The sequence below is a fragment of the Mus caroli genome, chromosome 10 (genome assembly GCF_900094665.2).
Source record: "Mus caroli chromosome 10, CAROLI_EIJ_v1.1, whole genome shotgun sequence".
Classification (NCBI taxonomy): domain Eukaryota; kingdom Metazoa; phylum Chordata; class Mammalia; order Rodentia; family Muridae; genus Mus; species Mus caroli.
Window position 1 is genome coordinate 74950706 of NC_034579.1, and position 27418 is coordinate 74978123.

Sequence of the window (27418 nt, forward strand, 5' to 3'; positions counted from 1 at the left end):
ATTAGCTTGGTTCAGGGATGCTCCTGCTGCCACTGTCACACACACCAGACACTTCCATAAACCTGTCTTGTTCTCTTTTTTATTCTTCCTGAGCCTTCACTGTCCTGGGAAGGCTGGCTCTATTTGGGGGTGGGGGTTGTCACTGATGTCTCATAGTGTGACCTCTTATACAGGAGAGCCTTCCACTCACAGAGCAGATGGGGACCCCTGTGCAAAGTGGAGCCTGGAAGCTATCCTCTCCTCCTCCTCCCCTGGGATCCAGGATCGATGCCCAGGTGAGTTTGTCAGGCCATGGTCCCTCAGACACAAACACAGGCCACAGTAAGTGGTGGCTAAGTCAACAGCACACCCTTTCTAGCCGGCTCTCCCTCCCTCCTCACTGTCCTAGTTCACCTGGACCTCGGGTCCAATAAATGTCTGCCTCAAACTCAAGTTCCATGGCAGCCAGGCATGGGTGGCTGCTACGAGCCCCAAAGACCACCTTATCTGCACCCTCAGATCTGTGACACGTCATCTCCCAGGGAGGAGAAACTTTACAGAGGTCAAACTGAGGGTCTCGAGCTGGGGGCCATCATGGATTATCCAGGACTTGCTGCATTAGTTTGGCCCTCAGAAGGAGGCAGGTAGGTGGCAGGCAGACAGACTGGAAGATACTGCCCTGCTGGCTCCAAAGGAGGAGGCTGGGGCTTCGAGCCAAGGGATGCAGGGCCTCAGGCTATTGTGAGGGAACAACTGCAGGTTCTTCCTGGACCGTCCCTGCAGGCCTGGACGGCAGCCAAGGGAGGCCTGTGTTGAACCTCTGATCCCACAAGTGTTTAGGAATGAAAGGTCTTCTAACTTTTATGGTGCTGGGATTGAACCTAGGGCCTTTGCACATGTAGTGTGAGTTTTCTTTCACTGAGCCACGTTCTGAGCCCCTTACTGGGTGACTCTAGGCAGGTAAACAGTGTGCCTGTCTCCAAACAAAACAAAAGGCCAGGGTGGAGCACAGTGGGTGGAGCACTCACCCAGTATGAACAAAGACCTGGCTCCCACCCCTAACACTTCAGGGACCCAGCCATGCTGGCCACACCTGTCATCCAGTACTCAGGAGTTACAGGCAGGAAGGTCAGGCTAGCCCACACTGTATAATGAGTTCAGGGCCAGCCTGGACTATGTGAGATGCTTGTCTCAAAATAAAACAGTTCAATGAGCAGACCTTATAGTCCACCCGGCCTGAGCCTCACTCCTCCCTCATCCCAGGTGTCCGATGGAGTCCCTGAGGAAGGGGATGTGGAAGGCTGGCCACTGTCCCTCACATTATCTGAGCCATCCAGGCCAGGGAGAGAAAAATAATTTAGAGTCGAGGCAAAAGGAAAATCGAGGCTTTTATTATGGAGGATTCGCCCTCCTGTGACCTCATTCCACACAATAGTAACACTGGGAGAATGGGCGTGGCACACGGAAAAAATTTTTTTAAATCAGAAATAAAAACCAACCAGCTTCACAAAGCGCAGGGAAGGGGGAGGAGTCTGAAGGGGGAGGAGCCAGCCCTGGAGTGTGAGGGGGAGGAGCCAGCCCTGGAGTGGGGACGAAAATGAAAAGTGCCATGTGACATCTGGCCAGTGTATATGGCTTCTGTGTAGGATACACCCCCATGTCCACCATCCTTCTCCTTAGGTTGGAAGTCCCTCCTGGGTGGCTCAAGCTGCAGCAGGTCTAACAGTTTTGGTTGTTTTATTTTGTTTTTAGACGATGTCTCTACAACCCTGGCTGTCCTGGAACTCACTCTGTAGATGAGGCTGGCCTCGAACTCACAGAGATCCCCTTGCCTCTGCCTCCCGAGTGTTGGGATTGAAGGCGAGGGCCCCCAATCTTGGCTCCTGATGGCTCTGTTGTGTTCTGGTTTCCCTAAGTATCTCTAAGCTGAGGCAGGGCTCCAGTGGTTAGGAGGGCACACAGGGGCTATTGGGGCCCAAGGTCCATCCTGGATACATCAGCCAAGCATGTCCTACCTTCCCTGGGAACAAGAAGTCACTTTGTCCTTGGCCTGTGTCACCTAGGGAGGGAGAACTGGAAGTGTGGGCAGAGATGCAGATTTGAGTTTTTTGTCCCAGAGGCGAGAAACAAAATGCTCCGACCACACACAGGCTGGCCAGGCAGGCATCTGCTGTTGACCTCCCGAGGGAGGCAGGTGTGAGAGAGTGAGAGAGTGCACTGAATTTGAGACATGGTCTCATGTAATCCAGGTTAGCCTTGAGCCCATTATGTAGCTGAGGAAGACCCTGAAGTCCTCATCTGCCTACCCCAGTGCCCGTGCCTGGTTACTTTGAGCTTGGGGTGGAACCCAGGTTTCCAGCATGCTGGGTGGATGCTCTGCAGCCCCGGTCCCCAGATTTCCAGCTTTTCTTTCTCCTTGCCAGTGTAGCTAGGGACATACATCCTGGGACCTGGTTCCTAGCCTAATGCAAGGTGGCTGTAGTTTGTGGGTGGGGGGAACTGGCTTTTCTGACTCAAGCCAGGTTCTGAGAGTCAGGCTCACTAAAGTCGCTGGCCCTCTCTGACCAATAATGGGAGCTGATGCACAGAAGCCAGACCCTTAGACTGTGCTCTCTGTGACCCAGCCCATGGAGGAGGAAGGGGGGGCTCTTAGCACCTGCAATGCCTCCCCTTAGTCACACCCCAGACTTCTTTTCCTGTTTCCATCAAATGGATTTGTGGGAACCTGCCACCTTACCTAGGCGGTAGGTCATGCCTAACTGGCTAGAAGATGAGCTAGCTGTGCTCGCCCCATTCACTTTGCCCAGGGATCAGTCTGGCCCAGGCTTTTGGCAGCAGATTTCCACCAGTGCTACAGGGAACCACTAGACTGGCTTCAGTTCTGCCGTTTGCTCCCATACTGATCTGGCAGGAGAAAGAGGCAGCTGGGGTCTTTCAAATGCTTAGGCTGCCTCTGTGTATGGCTGCAGACCGCATTGGCACACCCAAGCCGTGTCCTCCCTATACCTGCCACTGTCACTGTTACAGAGGGCATGTTTTCTTCAGTCCAATCCAATGCCAGGCATGCAAGCACAGGCCCGTCATGTAGGTACTCTGGAGACAGAGGCAGGAAGATCTCCTGTTCCAGGCCAGCCTGGACTCTAGGGCTCTGTTCACAAAATAGAAAGAGAAGAGGCCTGGCTCAGGGGTAGAATGCTGTCGAGAATCTACCAACAAGGGTCTAGGGGCGTGGTCAGGGTGGAGCCCCGGACTACAATCCCCTAGTGAGGGGCTGGGGGAGTGGTCAATGTAGAGCCCCACCTAGAATGTCCCAGTAAGGGGCTGAGGTCGCAGTCCGGGGTGGAGCCCCGCCTAGAGTCCCCAAATCCTCATTGGGGTGTGGTCTGGGTGGAGCCCCGCCTAGAATCCCCAGTGAGGGAGCTGGGGACATGGCCAGGTATGCAGCCCTGCCTAGAATCCCCTCATCTGGGAGTGCAGACCAGGGCTACAGTCCCCACACTGAGGGGCTTGGGTTCTAGCTAGTTACAAAATAGTTTGTCCCAGGAAGGAGGCAGGGGGATCTGGAGCCACAGTCACGATGTGGGACGGAGAACCCTGTCACTCCTCGATCACCTCGAGAGATAACTAACCTGCATTTCTGCCCTCACCACCACCTGGGTAACTGTGTAACTGGGAGAAAATGGGGAGCCGCCAGTGACCACGTGGATCTCAGGCTTAGGAGACAAAATTACACACTCGGTCAGACCAGCAAGAGCTTCCTTTGAATGGAGACCCAGATGCCCTCTCTGGAATGGGCCATGTCTCTGGAGAAAGGGTGTCACTGTGTACATGACAGGGCCACTCGGGAAGGACACAGGGCAGCACAGGGTGCATTGTGTGTGCCGCGTGTGGAGCCAGAGGTCAAGGCTGGGTGTCCTCCTCTGTCTGGAGTTTACTGACAACTAGGATGGCAGTCCCTCAAGCCCTGGGGACCCTTCTGTCTCGCCTTCCAAGTGCTGAAATACAACCTTGTGACACTGCACCTGCATGCTTTATGTGGGACCTGAGGACCGCACCGCACCTAGGGTCCTCACGCTTGCAAGGCATTGCCGTTTATCAACGGAGCCCTTTCCCCAAGGCAACTAAGGAAAGGTTTAAAAATCGGCCACAGTAGTGACTCTTGACGAGGGGGTGACAAGGCTAACAGCTCAGTTAGGCCAGGCGACAGTCAGAGACCCAACCGGGGGTCATAAACTCCAGCTAGGTCAGGAGGATCCCAGCATTCACAATGGTTTCTGTTCCTTTCGAATTCAAAGTAGGAAGGATTCAAATATTTTCCTTACAGGAAAAATTGGACAATACCTCGGGGTTGGGGAAAAAGAGAGGGAGAGGGAGAGAGGGGGAAGAGAGAGAAAGAGAGAGAACTAGAGAATTATGCAAGGCTTTTTGTCTTTGAATGGATTCTCAGAGGCTGGCACGCCAACCAGCAAGGGATCGTTGCGGGCATGTTGCTCACAGTAGCCCATCAGGTCTGATGAGGCCTTGGAGACCTGTGTAGCACAAGGAGGAGAAAGGAAAGGTCAGATGGGACAGATCACATCAGCCACAAGGCAGGGAGAGCCCAGAGGAGGTCACACACAGGCTGTGGTACACACGCTGTGGAATAGTACGCAGCCATGATAAGGAATGAGACTCTGACACAGGCTACAACATAAAGGGAATTTGAGGAACTTGTGTTCAGTCATAGTCAGACACAGAAGCCACATAGTATATACTCCCTCCATGATAAGGTATTTCTAGAATGAACGAATCCAAGATAGGAAGTAGATAAATTGTTGCTAGGGGATGGGATGAAGTGATGGCTCCCTTTAGAGATCTTTGCGTGGGCTTATGGTCCCAAAAGACCATGAGGATGTCTAATAAGCATTGCGAACGCACAAAATATCACCCACAGGGGCTGGGCATGTGGTCTGGGTGGAGCCCCGCCTAGAATCCCCCCAATGAGGGGCTGGGGGCGTGGTTTAGAGTACAAATGTTCCATGTTCACGTGACCCTCTGGGCTCCTTGAGGACTCTAGGTGGCAGCTCCGCTCTGACCACGCCCCCAGCCCTTTTTTCTTTATTTACCACACAGATCAAACAGTTTTCTTTTTCTTTTTTTTTGGGGGGGGGGAGGGTTCGAGACAGGGTTTCTCTGTGTAACCCTGGCTGTCCTGGATCTCACTCTGTAGACCAGGCTGGCCTCGAACTCAGAAATCTCCCTGCCTTTGCCTCCCAAGTGCTGGGATTAAAGGCGTGCGCCACCACGCCGGGCTACACAGTTTTCTTTTGATTTCATCTTTTTGAAATGGAATGTTTTGTTTCATTTCCTTGTCACTGCAAGAAATGAAAACCTTGCCCAACTGTGGAAGCAGCTAGACCCCCATCTGCGCCATTCCTCTGTGTATATATCTTCTGCTTGCATCTGTGGTAACCAGAGGAAGACACTGAACCGGCCTGATGTGGAAAGCCACGTTTACCCCAGGCTCTGTCCCGCCCGACAGAGAGGCTGTGGCTCGTGCTCAGGGGCCCCGAGTGCGTGTCTCCGGGTTACACAGCCAGAATCTATGGCTAAGGACAGGCGCTCATTCACCGGGTCCCCCTCGTCCCCCCACCCCCCGACACAGCTCACCTTGATGCGTTCGATCCCAGCTTCGATGCGCAGCTGCTCCACCAGCTTCCGGGCCTGGGCGACGTTGTTAGTACCTGACATCATCGGCCATGAGCGTGGACCTGGCGTCTAGAGAGCTGGAGGGCACAGAGGGCATGGCGTGAACCTGCTGCTTAGACCCTGGGAACCCTGGCCCCAGACCCCGCTGGCCTCTCAGAGTAAGGGAAGCAGCACTTGCTCCATTCCCGCAGGCGGAGTGGCAAGGGACAGCAGCCACTGGGCCACTCAGGGTCATCCCAGCCTCGCCACGGGTCTCTCCCTTAGCCAGTCATACAATCACGCATTCATTCATCAAACGGGTCTAGAGAACTGTGACCACCAAGGCCCAGGCCCGGGGACTAATGATAATTCTACTAGAGATTGTCTATTTGTCCTGGGCTAGAGGACTCAAGCAGAGGCTCCGATGTCCCCAGATGGCAGCAGAACCAGTGATCTGGGTATAGGCTAGGCTACCTGGGTGGTCTGGGCGAACCGAATTCACTTCTGGGAAGGCCACCGCTGGAGGGACTCTTCAGATAGTCCAGGTGGCAGAGGGGGCTCTGAAGTGACTCCCTCCTGCTGAGTCACACCCAGCTCCTCTTTTACATGTATGTATGTATGTATGTATGTATGTATGTATGTATGTATTTAGCGATGGGGGTGTTGGAGTGCATGTGGAAGTCAGAGGACAGCCTGCAGTAGTCTCTGGGGATTGAACCCAACTCCTTAGGCTTGGCAGCAAGTGCTTCACTTGCTGAGCCCTCTCAGCAGTAATAACACTTTATTGTTTAAAAATATCTGCATATGCATGCCTGTTTGCATGTGTGTGAGTGTGTGTGCACACATTTGCATGTGTTACAGCACCCGTGCAGAGGTCAGAGGACAAGTTGAAGGAGTCTGCTATCTTCTTCCATGTGGTTCCTTGGGACAACACAGGTCGTCGGTCTTTGCTGCAATCACCTTTTCCAGCTGAGCCCTTTTGCCAGCCCTTGCCTGTAGGTTATCAAATGTCACATTAGGTAATGCTCAGTGGAATCGCCTTATATTTTTTGTTTCAGCTTGCCATGAACAGACAATGAATATTGTTTTGTTGTTTAGAGACAGAGTCTCCCTATGTAGCCCAGTCTGTCCTGGAACTCTCGGCCCTTCTGCCTCAGCTTGGCATAAGCCACCACATCTAGTTTAACAATGTTCCTAGTTAGTTTTCTTTTCCTTTTTCTTTTTTACCTGAACCATTCAGTCACCTTTTATCAGACACTAGTTCTCAGTCAGGGTATGAAGGTTTGGCCAGATGAACTCTTCCTGGATCAGAGCGGGGTAGGGGCTTTGCTCAGCCATGCAGTGCCTCCATAGCGACCCCTCTTCAGTGGTTCCTGTGTCACCGCTCATGTTTGAGTTCCTTGTAAGAAATGCAGTAGCTGAAAACCACACAGGCTGCCAGTACCATGTTAATCCCCAAGACAGATGCTGCCTTTCCGAACTTGTAATACCGGTCATACCCTCTCTGAAAGGCTCCTGCAGCGCCAATGGGGTGAAATCCCGTATCGATAGCCAGCTTGGCAGCTCTCCAGGTTTAACTTCCATGAGCCACTTCTCCTTCAATGGCATGAGTGACGCCATCTTGAAGTCCTGGTGTCTATAGAAATCCAGCTGTGCGCAAAGGCTGCTGGGAAGGGTGGGTGCACTCCTGTCCCCTAATCAGTTTTCAATTAATGATCATAACAAAAAGATCCTTCAGCCTGCCTGGCTCTCTGGTGTGTGGGCTGACATCCAGCTCCCCTCCTGGGGACAGAGAAGCCGGGCCTCAGCACAGGCTGCAGAGAAATCACTCATCAGGGCTTCCAGGCAGGACGTGGAAACCGCATGGACTTCAGCCCGAGATTTCTCCTGAGCTAAATATAGCTGGGTAGAGAGAACAGAGACCAGGCCATGTGTGTGTGTGTGTGTGTGTCCACTAAAGATGCATCCGAGTGCAGGCCTGTGTGCAGAGATCAGCATACACAGATACAAGTGGGAGTGTGTCAGAGTCTATCTTCAGGTATGTGCTGTGTGTGAGGATGTCTTCAGACAGGCACAGGGCATGGGCATTTCTGTGATCATGTGTGTGTGGCTGTGTGCATGCCAAGTCAGGGCTTTACTCAGGAGCCACACCTCTATCCTTGGCCAGTATTTAATCATGTATACACACACACACACACACACACCTCTGCATATCATCACTATGGACATAGCTGCATTTGTCCACATATGTGTCTGGACATGTTTCTGTCTTCCATGATTTTCCTGGTGGGCAGTTTTGGCTTTTCATTGTGTCTGCTGACCCCAAGCTGTGATTCTGCAGAGAACTGTGTCACCAGCCAGTCCCTGACTCACACCCAAGCCATGCCCCCTTATCCCCCCCCACACACACATACAGGTAGTAAGGGAATCAACTGTAGCTAAAACCTTGAGATGTGAGTCAGCTAGGCTCATTCCTCATAGGCTGCTCACCATGAGGCTCAACACGTGGCAGCCCTGGGGGAAAGGCTTGTGGGTGGAGTGGGGCCTGCAGAGCTCCTGGCCGTGTCCACAGGAACCACAGTGCAGTCTCTCCGGGCAGCACAGGAGAACTCAGGGCATTACCTATGGTGACTTGGGGAGAAGGCCTGTCAGAGAAGCCCTTGCTCTTGGAGAGGCTCTGAGCATCCTGCAGGAGTTGGAAGCCAGGGCTGGGGTTTAGCTCCCCATGTGGGGAGAGGTATAATTACACCTCCCGTGTGCTGGGGAGGATGAAAATGGCCACCCCAGAACCAAGCATGGAAGAGACAGTGATAGAAGTAACATAGACCTCAGACACGAAGGGAATGTGAAGAAATTCACAAAGTTACCAGGATGCTATGCCTGGTGCCTGCCTCCGCCACTCCAGACAGGAGCTCCCCTGTGATGGCCACACAAGTCTTGGGGGGCCTGAGGGGAGCTGGCATTCTCTTTTTGATTTCACAGATCTCAAGAGACCCTGCAACCTGGTCACCAGCCGAACTGAAGCCATGGAACCCCACATGCCGAGAAGGGAGGGAGCTGGGGTCCTCTGGGTGGGTGATTTGGGGGTCTAGTGCAGCAGAGACATCGGGCAGCTGTACCCAGGCTCTGTGGATGGTTCTGGATGGTTCTGGATGGTTCTCTATGCAGCTGAGCAGTGTTCACAGCTTTATATAGCCTATCCCAACAACACTGGTGAGGCAGAGGCCAGCCTGGTCTACAAGGCAAGTTCTAGGGTAACCATGACTACACAATGAGGCCCTGCCTCAAAATCCATAAATAAATAAGTAAATGATGGGGTGCTCACTGGCCACAGGAAGACTGAACCAAGGAGACCAGGAGAGACTGGCCGGGGCCGTTCACGTTCACACAGGATGCTCTTAAGGCAGACACGGAGGTGCATCGCTTTACCCGAGTACTCAGGAGGTGGAGGTAGAAGGATCAAGAATTCAAGCTTATCCTTGACTACATTGTGAGTTCAAGGCCAGCCTTAGCAACATGAGACCACATCAAAAACAAAACACCACCACCACAACCACTAGCAAAAGCCAATAAGACACCGGAGAAAGGGGAGGGTGCACAACGGCCTTTGTGCTGGTTTGTGCTTGGGTTGGTTTTGGTTTCGAGACAGGGTTTCTCTGTGCAGCCCTGGAACTCACTCTGAAGACCAGGCTGGCCTCAAATTCACAGAGATCCACCTGCCCCTGCCTCCTGAGTGCTGGGGTTAAAGGTGTGCCCCACCATGGCCCAGTGAGTGTTACCCTTCTTGGACTCTGTTTGATGACAAGGTTTCTATTAATGGTGAAAACCTTTTAGGTTCACAGTGGGCAGTTTTAGAAGGACACGTGGCCATGTAACCAGCCACAGGACACGGGCCATTTCTGTCGCCCTGGCTACTGCACTGCCCTATGTTATGGCAGCTGTCCTCAGTGACCTTGGATTCAGCCTTCATTTCCTTGTAGGTTGAAAGTCCTGGAATCTCACACTACCTAGGTTCTGGCCTCATTATCCCAGCATGACACTGCTGCTGCGATTCACACACTCACATACTTCGCTTTTTCTCATGAGTAAGCAACAGGGCATCAAAGACAGAAGGCACAGGCCAGAGACTCAGCAGCCAATGGTGCCCTGCCAAGCCCGAGAGCCCAAGTTCAAGCCCTGGGACCCACAGAGTGGACCGTGAGGATGGATTTCCTTAAGTTATCTGAGCTCTGTACATATACTGTGGCACATACACATATACACACACATACATATACACATATGCATATACACATACACAGACATACATGCATATACGTGCATACAAACACACATATATACAATATATACATACATATATGTGCACACATATATACACACATATACGTACATATATACATACACATATGTATATATGCACACACATATACATACACATATATACAAGCATATACACACATATACATACATACATATGTACACCTACACACACTCACATATATATACACACATGTACACAGACACAGACACACATATATACATACACACATACATATATATATATACATAAACACACATACACACATATACATATACACATACAAACATATATACACACACCATCTCTTTAGCTCCTACTCTGCTGTTTTGTGAAAGTCACCTGGGCTGTTCCCATCGTGCGCATGTAGTTGAGGAAGACCAGCTCCCCCTGCCTCCGCTATGCAGTACCAAGTTGACTGGCGTGTGCTTGTTGGAAGGTTTTACTTTGGCAGGTACAAATTCACAGGCCTGGGTGTGTGGACAACAGCCAACCATGACCTACAGCACCATGACCCCCTGCCCACTGCCCTTCACCTCGCCTGGGCCATTGATCATGGTAACATGGACCAAGAGGGCAGCAGGGTGCAGGGGTCGCTCCAGTACAGAGCATGCTGGCCTGACTCCTGAGCACCACCCACTGTTGCCTGGGGCCAAGTCTGGGTTTGGAGGACTCCCAGGTCAGAGAAGCCCTGTGACCCCAACAACCCTGTAGGTGAAGATGAGACAAGGTGAACTCTGGTGACTTCACAGCACCAAGAGCTTGATGGGTCAGAGCCACCTCCAACCAAGTCACTGTCCTCACCAGAGACCTTCTGCTAACAGTGCCTGTAGCTCAACTGACACAGCTTGCTCATAGTCCAGTTGGTAAGGTGCTTGTAGCTCAGCCAATACAGTACTTGTAGCCCAGTGAGTAAGGTGCTTGCAGCTCAGTTGGTAGAGTGCTTGTCGAGCACACAGGAGGCCCTGGGGCCCATCAGATCACCCCATAAGCAAGGTACAGCACACCCAGCAGAAGATTGGGAGTTCAAGACCACCCTCAGCTACATAGCCAGTTTGAGGCTAGCCTGTACTACATGAGACCTAGTCACCACAAAATAAATAATAAACATAAAATAAAATAAATATACAAAGTCCCTGTGTGGATTCAAGGGGAGACACGGTGGAAGGAAGATGGAGGACTGAATGCTGGCAGGGAGAGTCTCCATCTCTGAACATCCTGTGGGGAAAGGGGACCTGAGCAGCCACAGCCACCATGGAGAAAGATGTGCTGTGTAGATCCAGGTCAGGAGTCAGATGCAGCACAGCCTGGAGCAGAGGTGGCTGCTGACAGCTGGGTGACCAGTGCTTCCTGCAAATGTGGCCCGGCCAGTTTAATGATTTCCATTGAGAGACCACGTGCAGGGGGAGGCCTCTCCTCTGATCTGTCCAGAGGCTGTGCGGAGAAGTCACTACTACCCAGATGGGCCTAGGGGGACTTGGGAAAAGTCAGGGCCTAAACTGAGCCCAGTAGGCAGGGTGCTTGCAGCTCTGTTGGTTGAGTGCTTAAAGCTCAGTTGCTATAGTGCTTGTGGCTCTGTGCTTGCCTGGATGAACGAAATCTTAGGTGCCACGCCCAGCACTGCATATACCTGGTGTGGTAGCACTTCTGCCATCCCAGAACTGGGGAAGTGGAGGCAGGAGGTTTAAGAGCACCCTGGGATACTTCACTGCAGACGGCTTATAAATCAATAGAAATGTCTCCCCTTGAACTCCTGTTGCATAACTCCATGGCAGAGTCCACAGGATGACCAGGTCCCTGGGCACGATGAGGGTACCGCCAGGAACCTGGCTTTGTCATGGGTCCATGCAGACATGGATTTGGAAAATACTCTGGAATCCCCTCTCCTATGCCCCAGATTCAAATTGTGCCTTCTCTAAACAGAAAACAGTGGCTTTGAGTTGGAGCAACAGGTCCACGCTTGTCGTTCTGCACCCAAGACAGGAACCCCGCATCCATGACCTCTTTCTGAGGCATGTGGACTTTGAGGAAAATACCTCAAATACTTTGCACAACCTGGTCAGGTGATGAGCTCAGGTCACCTGTTTGTGGACAGAGAATGAAAACATGTTCTGGAATGTGCTGGTGTTGTGAGCGCAATATGGTGAGATGTTCACAGCCAGAGCCATGGGGAGGACAACTCAGCTGGAACAGTGCCTGTAGCTCAGTGGGCAGTGGTTGTAGCTCAGTGGGCAAGGTGCTTGTAGCTCAGTGGGCAGTGCTTGTAGCTCAGTGGGTAATGGTTGTGGCAGTGGTTGTAGCTCAGTGGGCAGTGGTTGTAGTTCAATGGGCAGGGTGCTTGTAGCTCAGTGGGCAGGGTGCTTGTAGCTCAGTGGGTAGTGGTTGTAGCTCAGTGGGCAGGGTGCTTGCTCAGCATGTTGAAACCCTGGGTTCCATGTCCAGCATGGGGCATGGAGTTGCAAAGTTGTTATCCAAGTACTTGGGAGGCAAACGCAGAAAGATCAGGAGTTGCAAGGTTATCCTTGTCCACATAGGAAGTTTGAGGCTAGCCTCGGCTACATGAGACTCTGGCTCAAGCAATAACAACAACGATAACAATAATGAAGGGACAGTCTAGGGTGGTGGAAATTTCTGTGACCTGGCTGGTCTCAAACTTCTGCATTGAAGTAATCCTCCTGCCTCAGCCTCCTATGTAGCTTGGAGTTCTTTGCCTGACACTGTCACCAGCTCATTGTGTGTTTGTGGAGACAGCCTCGCTCTGAAGCCCGGCAGACCCGGAACTCTTTACAAGTACACATGTGTGGAAGTTGAAGGGCAGCTTTGGGGAGTCTGTTCTTTCCTTCCACTAAGTGGGTCCTGAGGAGGACTGAATCTGGTTATCAGGCTTGGCAGCAAGCCCCTTCACCACTGAGCCCTCTCACCAGCCCTCTTTCCTTTCCTTGCCAGATGGGGTCTCATGTAGCCCAGGCTGGCTTGAAATTCCCTAAGTAGCTGAGAATAGCCTTGAACTCCTGACCTGCTGGGATAGACCCAGGGTTTCAGCATGCCAAGCAAGTGCTGAGCCCAGCACCAGCCATGAGTAACTCCATCCACCCTCTGCAGTACCTGTCTACCCAAATCTGGAGGCTGAGGCAGAGGGACTATCACAACTTTGAGGCCAGCCTGGGATCATCAGTGAGACCAAGGCTCAAAAGAAAAACAAAACTGGAATTAAATCAATGCTGTGTGAACTCATGCTGTGAGCGTTGACCTAGCCCTCGAGATTGAACTCAGGTCCTTTACCCACATGGCTGTCTTCCAAGCCGTGAACTTTGTAGCATTAATTGATGATTGATTGAGACAAGGTTTTATAGGCACCAGGCTGGCCTTGAACTCACAAAGATCCTCTTGCCTCTAAGGAGATTAAAGGCATGGTTCACACCTGGCTAAATTTTGTTTCTGCAGTTGGCCTAAAACTCAACGACAATCCTACTGCCTTGTGTACTTCCAAGAGCAACCAGAAGGGGGCGTCGGTCCCCCTGGAGCTTGGAGTCACAGAGGGTTGTGAACCCCATGTGGTTTTAGGAACCTAACCCGAGTCCTCTGCTGAAGCAGTCAGTGCAGTGAGATATAACCTGGGCTATCTCCCCAGGCTACAATGGCTCTAAAGTAGAGCTGAGGGGCCATTAACGTCCCCCCCCCCCTCCCCGCAATCCACTTTAGGAAACAATGACATTCAGATCCAAAAATGCTGGGGAACCTGTGCATGCCGGGCATAGCTCTCATAGCTGGGACACCGCCACTCCCACAGGCTGGGAAAGCACAGCCGCCCCTCCCCTCCCGCAGTCTTCTCTGCTGCTGAGAAAGTCCCGAGCCAGCTTGGAATCCTTTGTCAGGGGACCGGAATGTGGGGAATGCTGGGGAAAGGGTGGGGGAAAGAGACAAGGGTCCCCAGGTGGGAGAAGGAAGCCAACCCTGGGGAGGTCTCAGCTGGGAAGACACCCGCCTCCCTCTCCGCAGGGCCTGGATCTGGGAATAGGAGGGAACCGGGCTGTGTGTCTGCCTGTCCCTTTCCAGTGCCGGAGCCAGAAACCAGCAAACGAAAGGATTCTTTAAGATCAGGGCCTCGGGGTGGTGTGGTCCCAGGGACTCCCTGGTGCCCCCTGTGCCAGCCCCACCCCACCCCCGCGTATTCATGATGAGACGGAAGTGGCTGGAGTCGAGAGCTCCATCCTTTGCACCACAGAAACCGAGTTCCGTGGCCAGCTTCTGCAGGCAGAGGCAGGAGGATGGAACCCAGGGTCACCCAGAGTGAGTGTGAAGCCAGCCTGGGCTACATGAGACCGCGCGCACGTGTGTGTGTGTGTGTGTGTGTGTGTGTGTGTGTGTTTGTGTGTGTCTAAAGACTGGATTGGAAATGAACTCTGTCTAATACAGGAAGAAAAATTAACGTCCAGACTGGGTCGGTGAAAGTTGGAGGCTGGATAAGACTGGGTGGGGAGGCAGGACGGGGCGGGGGTGGGAGTGGAGGGGAGCTGGACCTGAGGGATTCTAGGCTTGATCTAGGGTGTAAGGAGTGGACCCTCTCCTTGGCCACCCCCACAGTCCCTCACTGGGGATTCCAGGCAGGGACTCCTCTCTGACCACGTCCCCTTTTATTGTTTATTTTGAGACAAGGCGTCCCTAAACGGCCCAGTCTGGCCTTGAACTTCCGTTTTCTCCTCAGCCTCCTAGAGCACCATGTCTCACTCCTATCTTCCTATCAACATCCAGGAATCCGGCTCACTTTTCCCTCCCTGGTTTCTCCTCCTGCCTGCCAAAAAATAAGTTAAGAAATAAGTGGAAAACAAACACAAAACACAACCAAACCGCGAGGCCGGATGGGCAGGAGGCAGACGCAAGACGTCTGTTCGCTCCCAGCACATGGTGTTCAGAAAGGAGCTGTGTTTACAGAGCCCAGATCAGAAGCCAAACAAACCAGGCTGACGTGTGCCGCGGCTGAGCATAGAGCCTGGCTGTAGCCCCCCTGCACCTGCGCAGCCTAACACACACCACTGTATACAAAAATCGTTTCAGCCATGATTGCACACCACTGTGTACACAGGGGTGGGTCCCAGTGATGACTGCACACCAATTCTGAAAACAAGGTCTCCACAATGATGTCACACCACTATATATACAAGGGTCTTGAACACAATTGCATGCCAGCTGTATACACCAGGACCTTGTTGATGAATGCATGTCCCTGGGGCATGTACACAGGAAGGAGCCCAGGATTGGGGAGGTGGGTGTGTGAATTTCAAGTTGCTGGGTCACGTGATTGATTATGCTTGGTTTGGCTTTTTTTTTTTAATTTTTTTCAGAAATTGCCAAACTGCTTTCTATGGCAGCTGTGCCGTCTCCTCTCCCCACCCGTGCAACCCTAGTTGATTTTTTCAATTTAGTTGTGCAACTGTTTGCACTGTTCTTTTGGCTTCGCCTGGCCTGTGTTTATTCAGTGAGTCTTGGCCTAGGGGCTCCCATATGGAGGTGACTGTGACATTTGGGCAGCCCCTGGTATGGAATGGGTGTAGCCCCCACCCCCACCCCCTCCCCCATAGAGAATGCTATAGCACAATGTCCCTAGCACCCAGGGGATCTCAGCTTGGCTTAGTCTCCACAGAGAAGGTGATGGTCACAGCAGGGGCTGCCCTTGGCCTTGAGCAAGTCCCTGAAGGACTGCTCCTCTGTGCTTCCCCTGGCAGCTGTGATGGGGACCCTCAGTGGTCCCCTGACCCCTAGCAGGCTCTTCTGTCACAGTGGACACTAGAGAGGGCTGAGAGCCATGGACAGAGGTTGACACCCTCTGCCCAGCCATAGGAATGCATGCATGTTGGGATTCCCTGGTGAGCCCTCCCTAGATTGAATGGGTCAAGCCTGTAGCTTCTCAGGGTCATGGTGTGGGGCTGGCCACGTGAAGACAGTGTGTGACCTCACAACGGGACTTGGGGGTGTATTTCCGAGGGAAACCAGTGACCCAGATGAAAAACAGCATCTTGTGACTCTCTGTCAGCCGTGGCCCCTTTGTTCACAGAGTAAATGGGTCCCTGTGTGGCTATATTTAGAAAAGGGCCAAAGAATAGCTATGAGTAAAATGTCCACGAGAGGCAAAAACAGATAGTCCAGGCGGGCCCTGCTCCCAGTGCAGAGCCCCAAAATGAGCTGACTTGTGCTGACAGTGACGGGGCTGTCACCTTAGTGACAGGAACTGGAGAGAAAGGAGCACTGTTTACCCATCTGGCACTCTGGGGGCAGTGGGTGGTGGCCTTTGGTCCTCTCTGGCTGTGTGTGTGTGTGTGTGTGTGTGTGTGTGTGTGTGGAGGGTAGCCATGATCATGTGAGAGTTTGTAACCTTGGGTATGGGGGTTGGGCCAGAGCACGCAGCCCCGTGGCTCCTGTCACCCACTCTCAGCTTCCCTGTCCTGAGGAAATGCTGTCACCCTGGATCCATGCCAGGGCACAGGGCAGCCTGGGTCTCGTGAGCTGAAGGAAGGGAGGGTTGGTTGGAGAGAGGAGAGGGCTGTGTGGGGACTCAATGACTCTATAAGTGCCACTAAAACCTTTCTGTCTCTCTGCAGCCTCTGGGATATTACTTTTCCACAATCACAAGAAATCCCTCCAAGAAATTCTGACAAAGTACTTGACTCAGTATTGCTGGGCATCGGAGCATGGCCCAGTTTCCCTGGGTACCAGCCCCAGGTGGGAAAGATCAGGCAGACTCCACAGGGGCTCCCACCTATCCCAGTATCCACAGGTCTCACATCCCTTGGCCTGTGGCCCCTTCCTATCTTGTCAGAGCCATCAGCCTGAAACTTCCTGGTCTTTCTGCCTCTGATCCCTTGTCTCGCTCTGCGGAGAACCACGTGGAGACATTATGCCGTGGATGATGTGATGGCCCCAGCTCAGTTTGAATCTATCTGTTATGGGAAGGGGCATGCCTCAGATTTTACATGTAGATGTTTACAGAGCTCCCCCTCCAACACATTCTAGAAGCTGGTATTCAGAGCTGGCACCGGACAATGGCAGGGACAAACACCCCCCAACTCCAGAAAGTTCATTGATAATTCTGCTTCACTGAGCTGATTCTGTCCCCAGATCCATTGTCCATCCCAGGACGGGGGCTCTCACGGCCAGGTGCCTGGGATGGAGCTCAGCTGGTGCCACTCAGGGCACACAAATGGCCTTGATTTGTCTGTATGGGAGGTGACAGCCAACCAGAGAATGGAACACCTTGCCTAAGTACTGGCCTCTGGTGGCTGCTCCTATTCTGTGGGAACATGGAAGTCCCCACAGTGCCCTCCAGGGCTGGGATCTGTTCCTTCGGGGGAGGAACTGTAAGAGTCTCATGAACACCCTGGGCTGTGTGGCTCAGTGAGGCTTGCCTAGCATGAGTGAGGCCATAGGTTCTCTCTCTAATAATAAACACAAAACAAGTAAAGGACTGGAGAAATGCTAGGGGGTAAAATGCTTGCTGTGTGACCAGGCAGTCACAGGTTCAAACCCACATAAACATCTGGGTTGTACAGCGCAGACCTGGGATCTGTGCTCAGGGGCTGAGACAGGAGGATGCCTTGAGTAGTCTCCTGAGTCACCCCACCTCAAAACATGGGTCTCCAGTTTGTGAGCCCACCCATCCTATCATGCACATAGAGACGGCCCTGCGTCTGTGACCACTGGCTGCTCTCACATGGGACCTGACCACAGTTCTCACAGCCACACGGAGTTCACAGCCCTCTGTGACTCCAGCTTTGAAGAACCCGGTGCATTCTTGCTGGCCTTAGCCACTCAGGAACTGCACTTAGGTTTACAGAATAACATGAAGGCAAAACACACATAGTATAATTTTATGAGACTGACATGCTTCCTACTGCACTAAAGAGGCTCCTTTATAAAATAATTTTATTAAAAAAAAAATAAGTGGTACATCTGTATCCTAGCAAGATAGACAGTTGGCCTAAAAGACCAAATTTCAATTTTTTTTTTTTTTTTTTTTTTTGGTTTGGTTTTTCGGTTTTTCGAGGCAGGGTTTTTTGTATAGCCCTGGCTGTCCTGGAACTCACTCTGTAGACCAGGCTGGCCTCGAACTCAGAAATCCACCTGCCTCTGCCTCCCAAGAGCTGGGATTAAAGGCGTGCATCACCACTGCCCGGCCAAAATATCAATTATTAAAAAAAGATAAACTACGGAATCAGACATGACTCAGATAAAAGTTTTAAAAAGGAGAGAGAGACTTATTTATTTTACTTTTTGTGTATTTGGGTGTTTCCTACATGTCTGTCTGCACCCTGGAACTGGAGTGACTGTTGTGAGCCCCTGCCACGGGAGTGCTGGGTCCTCTGCAGGAACAGCCAGGGCTGTAACTGCTGAACCAGGCTTCTAGCCTTTGCTGCTTTGGCCACATCCTTACACAGTAGAGAGGACAGGACCTACCCGCACAGGGCAGAGCTGACCCGCAGGGACCTGGATTTGAACTCCTAGCTCTGCGCCTATTCTGAGATGACAAGAGGCTCCTCATGGGTCATGACGGAAGGAGAAGCCATGGCTTCTGTCTCCAGCACTGCAAACCAAACAACTCACTAGCGGGCTCCATTTTTCTTTTTCTTTTCCTATCTGTTTGTTTGCTTTGGTTTTTAGGGATAGGGTTTCTCGGTGTACACTTGGCTGGCCTGGAACTTAAGCCTTCCGAGTGCTGGGACTAATGGCGTGCACTGCCACCACCCCACTCTAATGCCACTCAGGCCTCAGAGGCTGAGGCAGGAGAGTCATGAGTTGTGGTCCAGCCTGGGCTGTGTAAAATGTTGTCATAAACAAAGAAGACAAACCAAAGGAATGAACGAGCAAAGATAAAGAGTGATGCCTCCCTTCGCAGATGGGCACACTTACATTCTCAGTTTTGTCTTCCAACTTGTATTATTCCACGACAGTCCCTGGATCCTCCCAGCCAAGGTCAGAGTGCGCAGAGGCACGTGCACCGGCTGAAGGAAAACAAAATTCCAGGGCCCCGAGTCTGCACGGAACATTTGGGAGGGTTGCCGGCTGCCGGCTGCTTTGATGTAAGCCACTGGTGGAAGGGCGGAGAACTAGAAGTTAGGTTAAAGCTTGTGACCTGGGACCCACAGCTGACAGGTGACTGGGACTAGAGCAGGCTGGGTGGAGAGCCAGGGAAGTGGGACCCTTTAGGGGAGTGCTGACTGTGGGCTACCTGTCTGGCAAGCTGTGGTATATGTACACACCACACACACATATACAAACACCACATGAACACACTCAGGAACATGAGCACACACACACACATATACACACCACATGGACACATACCACACCACACACATGAACATGCACAGATATGCACAAACACATGAACATGTATGCATACCACACACATGACACATATGCACACATGAACATGCACACACTCATGCACAAACATACACACACACATGAATATTTATACACATACATGAATGTTTATGCACACATGAAGACGTACGTACTTGTGTACATACATGACAATACACGTACACACACTTGAACATACACACAACACAAACATGAACATGACACACACATGCACAAACACATGAACACACACACACACACACGGTCTTACTCACTGTCCCGGCTAGCTGTGTTTTGTGTACACACTCATGTAGAGACCAAAGGAAAACCCAAGTCACTCCTCGGCTGCTGGACATCTTGTTTATTGAGACAGTGGGCTAGGCTGAGCAGCTGGCAAGCTCTAGGGTCCTGTTGCCCCATCTCCCAGGCTCTGAGGTTACATAGAGTATTTGCAAGCACTTTACCAACTTAGATATCTCCCAGCCCCCAGGATGGCCTTAAACTTGGGCTCAAGGGCTGCCTGCCCCTCGTGCTATGCAGGACACTGGGTGGAGCTGGGCTGGAGAGGGGAGAGCAGGGGAATAGGGGTCCTGTCCTTCAGTTCGGGCCTTAGTTGGCAGATTCCCTGACCCAAGCTGAGGTCCCTGGTGATATTAGGCAGTTAGAAGACGGTCATCACTCCTGGGGGAATCCCCATCTTTGAGGCTGCTTCTGCAGTGGGCTGTCCCTGGTGAGGCCAACCCAGGCTGGACTTCCTGTCCAGGCTGGGCTGGTGGCTCACGAGGCAGGAGGCTGCTGCCCTCTGGCTGGGGCAGTCCCTGTGATTCCTGCCACCCACCTCAGCCCCTCTTCCTTCACAAACAGTAGCTGTTCTCACAAAACCAACAGGGGTTTTTCCACCCACACAATGTGTGGCTGCTTAGCCTGAGTCCAACCTTCTCTACTGGAGAAGGAGGCTGAAGGAAGCCTGAGGCCTGGACCCTCTGCTGTGGGCATCCCGGGCACTGAGCAGGACTCCTGGACTCCACCTTCTCCATGGCCACATGTTTATACAGACATCACTCAGGTACGCCAAGTCACACAGAGTCAAGGCTGAGAGGGCTGAGGGTTGAGCCTCTGGGTCATCTATACCTCATCTTAGAGATGCCTAGATGCTTGAAAGTGATTTCCCATCCCACACCCCCCAAATGTCTGCTTCTCATTTTATTTTTGAGACAGTTTCTCTGTGTATTTCTGACTTGTCCTGAAACTCATTCTGTATACCAGGCTGGCCTTGAACTCACGGAGACTCGCCTGTCTCTGCCTTCAGAGCACTGGGACTAAAGGTGTCTGCCACCACAACCCCACCATCCATTCACACACCTTTTTATTTTGAAGTGCAAATTCAGAGAAGCTATTCCTGTGATGGATAATGTCACACATTTAAAGCACACACACCTGTGTCCTAGTCACCCTCAGTAAGGTGTGGTTCAGTGGGTAAGATCACGTGCTTTGCAAGCACAAAGACACAAGTTCGAGTCCCCAGGGGTGGCTGTGTGGAGCTGTAAAATCAGAGCTGTTTGAGGTAGAAATGAGAGCCTCACAGGCAAGCAGCCCAACTCCAGGTCCCACGACTCACACATGTCTGCCCCTCCTTGAAGTTCTGAGTACCTTCTCCCAGCATGCACCAGGGATCCCTGGTTGCTGTGATCCCTGTTACAGTAGCGCCTCTTCATTATAACCATCACTAAGAGACACAAAGTTTGCTACAATTGTAACAAAATTACCACATCAATTCTACCAAGGAGCATTCAGCACAGAAGGTCCTGCCTACCATTCCCTCACTCAGGAAGCTGAGGCAGTAGGATGGCCACAAACTTGAAACCAGCCTGGGCTGCAGAATAAAGCTATCCTACTGGAGAAAAGCAGGCAAGCAAGAGAGAGAAAGGGAGAGTCACCCGCTGTGAGGGCCACAGATACCAAGGGGAACCACAAAGCAGTTGAGCTAGTTGGCCTCGGCAGCTTCCACCAGCACCTTCAAGGCCACTGAGCCTGCTTGCGGTCTGAGACATGGTCTGCTGTGGGGCCCTCCTACCATGACCAGAGTGCAGCCATGGAAAATGGGCACCATGATGCCAGGCTCCTCGCTCCTCTTTAAATAGTGGACAGGGCGATCCATAATCTTCAGATATCCTCCTTTGGCCTTTTGACAACCATGACTCTGCTTTGGATACAGGGTGGATGGACAGAGGTGCTTGCTTGCGTGACTGAGTGAAAGGTGACAGTGCCGACTCTCCCTAAGCTAAGACGGGGGGAGACCTGCTCTGACCCTAAGCAGCCTGGGTAAACTCTGGGAACTTGATGTGCGTGCAGGCATGTGGCAGTCACAGCACAGGGAGAGCTCCCGGCTTGCAGTGAGAGGAAGCAGGGACTCAGGTCAGACCCACGGGCCCAGTCTCCTCTTGGGGGACAGCTCCCTGGGTGACATTTCCAGGTTGCCTAGGCCTGCTCCCCTCTCAGTCTCCACCTCAAAGTCTCCAAGAGCCCAGACTTTGATGTCACCCAGTAGCCTCCTGGAAGGATCTGAAAACAAAGAGTTCCCACTTCTCTTTTTTCTGTCCCTCAGAAGCAACCAAGAAAGCCAGCCCAGCTCTCAGCAGCTCAGCAAGGGCAAGGGAAACCCCCAAGCCTTCTCCTGTGTCTTCTCAGGAGGAGGCCAGATGTGAGAGAAACCCCAGAGAACCTGAGGGGTTTTAGATCTGGGCATCTGAGGCTCCTGGGACCCAGAGCAGCTGGGCTGCCACCTTTCATGGATAGAATCTCATGTAGCCCAGGCTGGCCTGGAACTCTGAGTAGCTGAGGATCTGCTCCCACCTCAGGAATGCTGGGATGCTAGGTGTCACTCCCAGGCTTGGCTTCTGGGTACCAGAGGTGAAGTCCAGGACCTCGTGCACTCTGGCCAAGTGTCCTGCCCACTGAGTTCCACAAGTGGAGCCATTTTATACAAGGCAAGTTAATTTCTGCAGAATTCGCCTGCCTTCTCAGTTCAGTGCGGTAGCATCCTGCCAGAGCTTAACAAAGTTTGACTAATTCCAGAACATTCCATCGCAATTGAACAGACCCTATGTCCATAAGCTGTTCCAACTAAGCCAGGTGTGATAGCATATACCTGTCATCCCAGCACTGAGAAGGCTGAAGCAGGGGGATTACTGTGAGTGGGAGGCTAGCCTGTACTATAGAGTAAGTTCAAAGCTAGCTCAGACAGCTTCAACCCAGAAACGAATAATGAAATAAGCATAAGTAAACAGGCTTGACTCTCAAGCGGCCAGGTTGGCCAGAGCCATCGGGTTTCCGATGTGACTGAACATACTCTGGCAAAACCTTCAAAGCTCTACGTCCTCTGGGGCCGGCAAGATGGCTGAGTGGTGAGAGAGGCTTGTGGCCAACCCTATGTGATGACCTGAATCCTATTCCCAGGCCTAAGTGGTGAAAAGAGAGAACTACAGTCTGTCCTTTGACCTCCAGATGCGCGCCCTGGCTCATGCCCACACACAAAAGAGATAAATGAGCCGGGCAGTGGTGGCGCATGCTTTTAATCCCTGCTCTGGGAGGGTTCAAGCTGGAATGGAAGGAAGGGGTGACATGTGGGGAGGGGAAGTCTCATAGGGGCTCACCAGCCGGATCCTGGATCAGCTGCGAATCTGGGTAGAAGCTGTGACCTGAGGGGAGTGATCTGAAGGTGACATCTGCCTACAGGGTGAGCCGCAATGTGGCACAGTCTGGAAAGGACTAGAAAGTTCCAGAGATCTAGCAGATGTAGCCCACAGCTTGGGCTCCCGCAGCATCAGCGCCAGTGTGTGCCTGTTTCCCAGGAGCCTGCCCGACACAGGCTGCACAGATGTCGGCTGGAGACAGCCAGGCCTCTGCTTCTCAGCGGCCCGAGCTCTCTGAGGGTGTGTGCTGCCCTTTGCTGGGGTTACCGATTGCTTGGCAGAGCCCCACAAGTGGGAAGCCATGAGTTCTTCCCCAGTGATGAGGATGGGAGCTCAATGTGTGGGCTCTCACTCGATCATCCAGGATCGCTTCAAATTCATGGCGATTCTCCTGCACCAGCCTCCTGAGTACTGGAATGACAGGCATGTATTGCAATTCTCAGTTCAGAAAACTTAGCTTTGTGTTTTGAGTCAGGGTCTCATGTAGCCCAGGCTGGCCTAGAACTCACTACGTAGCCGAGGATGACCTTGAACTCCTGATCCTCCTGCCTCTGAATTCTCAGTGCAAGGGTGACAGGTATGAACCTATGTCTCAGAGCATGTGTCCTTAAGGGTCATCTACGTTGGAGCAAGCAGCAGAATGCCCTTCTCTTTTTTATGGCTGAGTAATATTCCACTGTGTGGACATACCACCATATGAGTGGATGTTGTTTCCACTTCTCAGCTGTGAAGACATATGTGCAAACACCGCTCGCGCCCTGGCTTCCCATTCTTCTGAGGATACAGTAGGATGGAGTGGGGGTGGGGTCATAAGGAACCCTGCACTCACTCACTTTAACTACCAGCTTCCCTGTGTGAAGCTGGGCTGTTTTCTCAACTTCCAGAAAACCTCACTGCTTTCCCCAGCCCTGCATCCTCCTCTGCTGAAGGAGCTCAGGATCTGGGAGCCCTTGGAGTGGGCTGGGGCAGGGGTGCCCTGCTGCCTATGCACAAATGGCTCCAGCTTGCTGAAGTCGGACAAAGGTCACCGCGAGCCTTCAGGCAGGAAAGAGAAGCAGTCGGGAACTTTGATTTATTTTCATTTGGCCTCGCTCCGGGATGCATCTGGGAAACAGAACTGCCCAGGAGAGGCAGAGCCAGCCAGAGACCTGTGCGTGCACAGCCACTCGCAGCCACCGAGCAGCTACCCACGTCTGTGTGTCACACATACGTGCTCTTGCAGCCCTAGGCAGACAGAGTCCCAGCCCTCAGGCTCCCGTGACGTGCTGCAGGGCTAGCCAGCGACAGTCAGCCAGGTCACCTCCTGACGCACATGGGACACCATAGGCAAAGCCCCAGGGCTGCCACTGTCTCCACACAACTGCACAGCATGGGTGAAATCCACACATTCTGAAGTCACCAGGACTGCCCTAATTGTCCCAAAAGCCTGGGTGTCACCTCGCAGGTGGGAAGCCTCAGGACAGGTCAGCAGGATGGTTTTTTTGTTTTGTTTTGTTTTTACTAACGGCGACATAGATGAACGTCAGACTCTCCTACAGCTAACAAATCTACCCCTGGCCACATACCCCTCGTCCCCCTTTTAAGAGTCTCATTTTTGTAGATCAGGCTGTCCTAGAAATTGCCATGTAGACCAGGCTGGCTTGAGACTAAGAGACCCGCCTGCCTTTGCCTCTGAGTGCTTCACTGCAAACAGCTACCAGCCCTCTTTAATCTTTATTTTGAAACAGGAACTCACTGAGGATCTGGGCTGGCCTTGGACTTACAATCCTTCGACGTCATCCTTCAAAATGCTGGTGTGGCACACGTGTGTCACTCTTGCCTTGGCTGTCTGAGGCAACTAGCAGTTTTCTGTCTGGGCTACAGCCTGAGGTCAATAGGTCCAATCAGGAACCATACACACAAACACACACATGGGCCTGGCACCCTGGGGACATTGGTTGGGGTTGTTCTCTATGGGGTGCCCTGGGCCCTGCAGACCCATGCTGGAACTCCACCATCTTCATGCATGAGGGGAGGGACCCCGCTCTAAGAGATTTGGGTCATACAGCTGGAAGGGGGGAATAGAGTCTCCAGCCTTTGTCTACCGGCTGTGGTACGAAGGAGTCACACCTTGGACCGACTCCCACACATGAAAAACCTCCAGCTGGCAGGGAGCCAATGTCCCTGGCCCATCTGTGGCTCCTCTGCCTGAAGTCAAGAAATGGCTGGAACTGTTAAGGAAAAACATCCCAAGAATGCAAATTTCTCCTCTGCCGTCCGGCTCCTGGGACAAGCTCCGTGTGGCTCCCTGGCTCCTGGGACAAGCTCTGTGTGGCTCCCTGGGTTTCAGGCTACAGCCAGACACCCAGGACTCACTGCCAGAGCAGGTTCCAGTGACAGTTATCAAGCAGTGTCACCTCCTGGGGACACTGGCTGCTGCACAGCTAGCTTTACTTGAGGCACATGGGTGGGTATGACCTCCTTACCCAGCCATCAGGCTAGACTTGGGAACAACACTAACAAGGCAACAGCAGGTAGGAGAGTGTGCACAGAAACAAAGTGTAGAGCAGTGTGCTCTCACACACACATACATGCATGCACACATACACATACATACATACACACATGCACACACATACTTACACACACATACATATATACATACATGCACAGGCATACACACATGTACATGCATACATACATATACACATATACATACACACATGCATACATACATGCACAAACCATGCATACACATGCATACATACACAATTGCACATACATACATACATACATACACATACATACACATACACATGCACATACCATGCACCATGCACACAAACACATGCATATACCATGAACACACATACATGCACACAAATTATACACACACACACACACAAATGCACACACCATGCACACAAACACATACACAAACATATACACATGCACACACACATCATACAAAAACACTATGTATACACACACACACACACATGCACTACTTGGGGCATGTCTCCATCCCACCTCTCAGGCCTCTAAGTGTCCCTGAGCTGCAGGTGCCCTGATATCCTAGGCCCAATGCTTCTGTTCACGGGGTTCACAGGTTCATATGACCTGAGGTGTCCCCCACTTTCTCAGCCTCTTCACTGTCTTTTCTAAACACAAGACTCCCAGGTTCCACATGACCATGGCTCTCTTGTAAAAGACTGTGGAGGCTTCCTGGGAAGGGAGAGAAACACCAGAATTCTCACACAGCAGGATTGTGGGTCTGGAGGGGAGGGTGGAGTGTGGAGACACTCAGCAGCCCCAGGAGGCCAATCAGTCAAGAGATTTGAGCTCAAGTCCAAGTTGCCAGCTGTTGTGGGGTCCTCTAGTCTCATCTACAGGGTCATGGAGTCACCTGGCAGGGCCCCTCTGCTCTGATCTGAATCATGGGCTGACCACCCTGACGGAATAAGTTGTGTACCTTCTTGAGCTACCAAGATGGCTCAGCAGATAAAGGAGCTTGCTGCCAAGCCTGGCTACCTGAGTTTCATCCCTGGACGTGTGTGGAAATAGAGGAAATAGAGTGGAAATAGAGGTCCATCTCCCACCAAAGTTGTCTTCTCACACCCACATGAATACCATCCATCCACCTACACACAACAAAACACAACACACGCACAGCACACACACAGCACATTCCACACATACACACACACACACACTGCATACACACTCTTAGTCACAACCATCTTGTACAATCAAATGAAACCTTGACACTCTACCTTTTCCACACTTGCAACAGGCAGCGAGAATATCTGGGAGGGAAGGGAAGGATTCCACCCCCTGGGGGGTCCCGTGTCCCGCTGGGTACCTCAGGCCCATTCTTTTTTAAAAGATTTATTTATTATTTATTTTTATATGTAAGTACACTGTAGCTGTCTTCAGACAGACCAGGAGAGGGTGTCAGATGTCATTACGGATGGTTGAGTAGTCAGTGCTCTTAACCACTGAGCCATCTCTCCAGCCCCCCTCAGGGCCATTCATAACCAGCACTTGGGACCCAGTCTGTAATCCCAACACTGGGAGGTGAGGCAGGAGGATAGCATAGCTGGGCTTCTTAGAGAAGTTGTGTTAAAAGGAAATCACACAGCCAGGCAGCAGTGGTGGCACAGGTCTTTAATCCCAGCAGAGAAATCCTGTCAAGGAGGAGAAATAAGGATGAGGATGAGGAGGAGGAGGAGGAGGAGGAGGAGAAGGAGAAGAAGAAGGAAGAAGAAGAAGAAGAAGAAGAAGAAGAAGAAGAAGAAGAAGAAGAAGAAGAAGAAGAAGAAGAAGAAGAAAGGAGGAGGAGGAGGAGGAAAAATTGTAGGTTTGTGTACTAATGGGGATAACGCAGCAGAGATGAGACCATCCACATGGGGAAAGATAGAAATTA

At 52.0% G+C, this 27418-nt stretch overlaps 1 protein-coding gene and 1 pseudogene across 2 annotated transcripts in view; both read right to left on the minus strand.

The window, feature by feature from the left end:
* Nucleotides 1-1359: 1359 nt before the first annotated feature.
* Gng7 (G protein subunit gamma 7) overlaps nt 1360-27418 on the minus strand; it is a 63162-nt gene continuing 37103 nt past the window's right edge. For both annotated transcript variants that reach the window (XM_021174860.2, XM_029482180.1), the window contains exons 3-4: nt 5629-5744; nt 1360-4508 (exon numbers count right to left, since the gene is read on the minus strand). In XM_021174860.2, coding sequence (XP_021030519.1) covers nt 4383-4508; nt 5629-5712 — 210 coding nt within the window. In that variant the 5' untranslated portion in view covers nt 5713-5744 and the 3' untranslated portion in view covers nt 1360-4382. The remainder of the gene's footprint in view (nt 4509-5628; nt 5745-27418) is intronic.
* On the minus strand, nt 7025-7266 carry LOC110303681 (annotated as a pseudogene).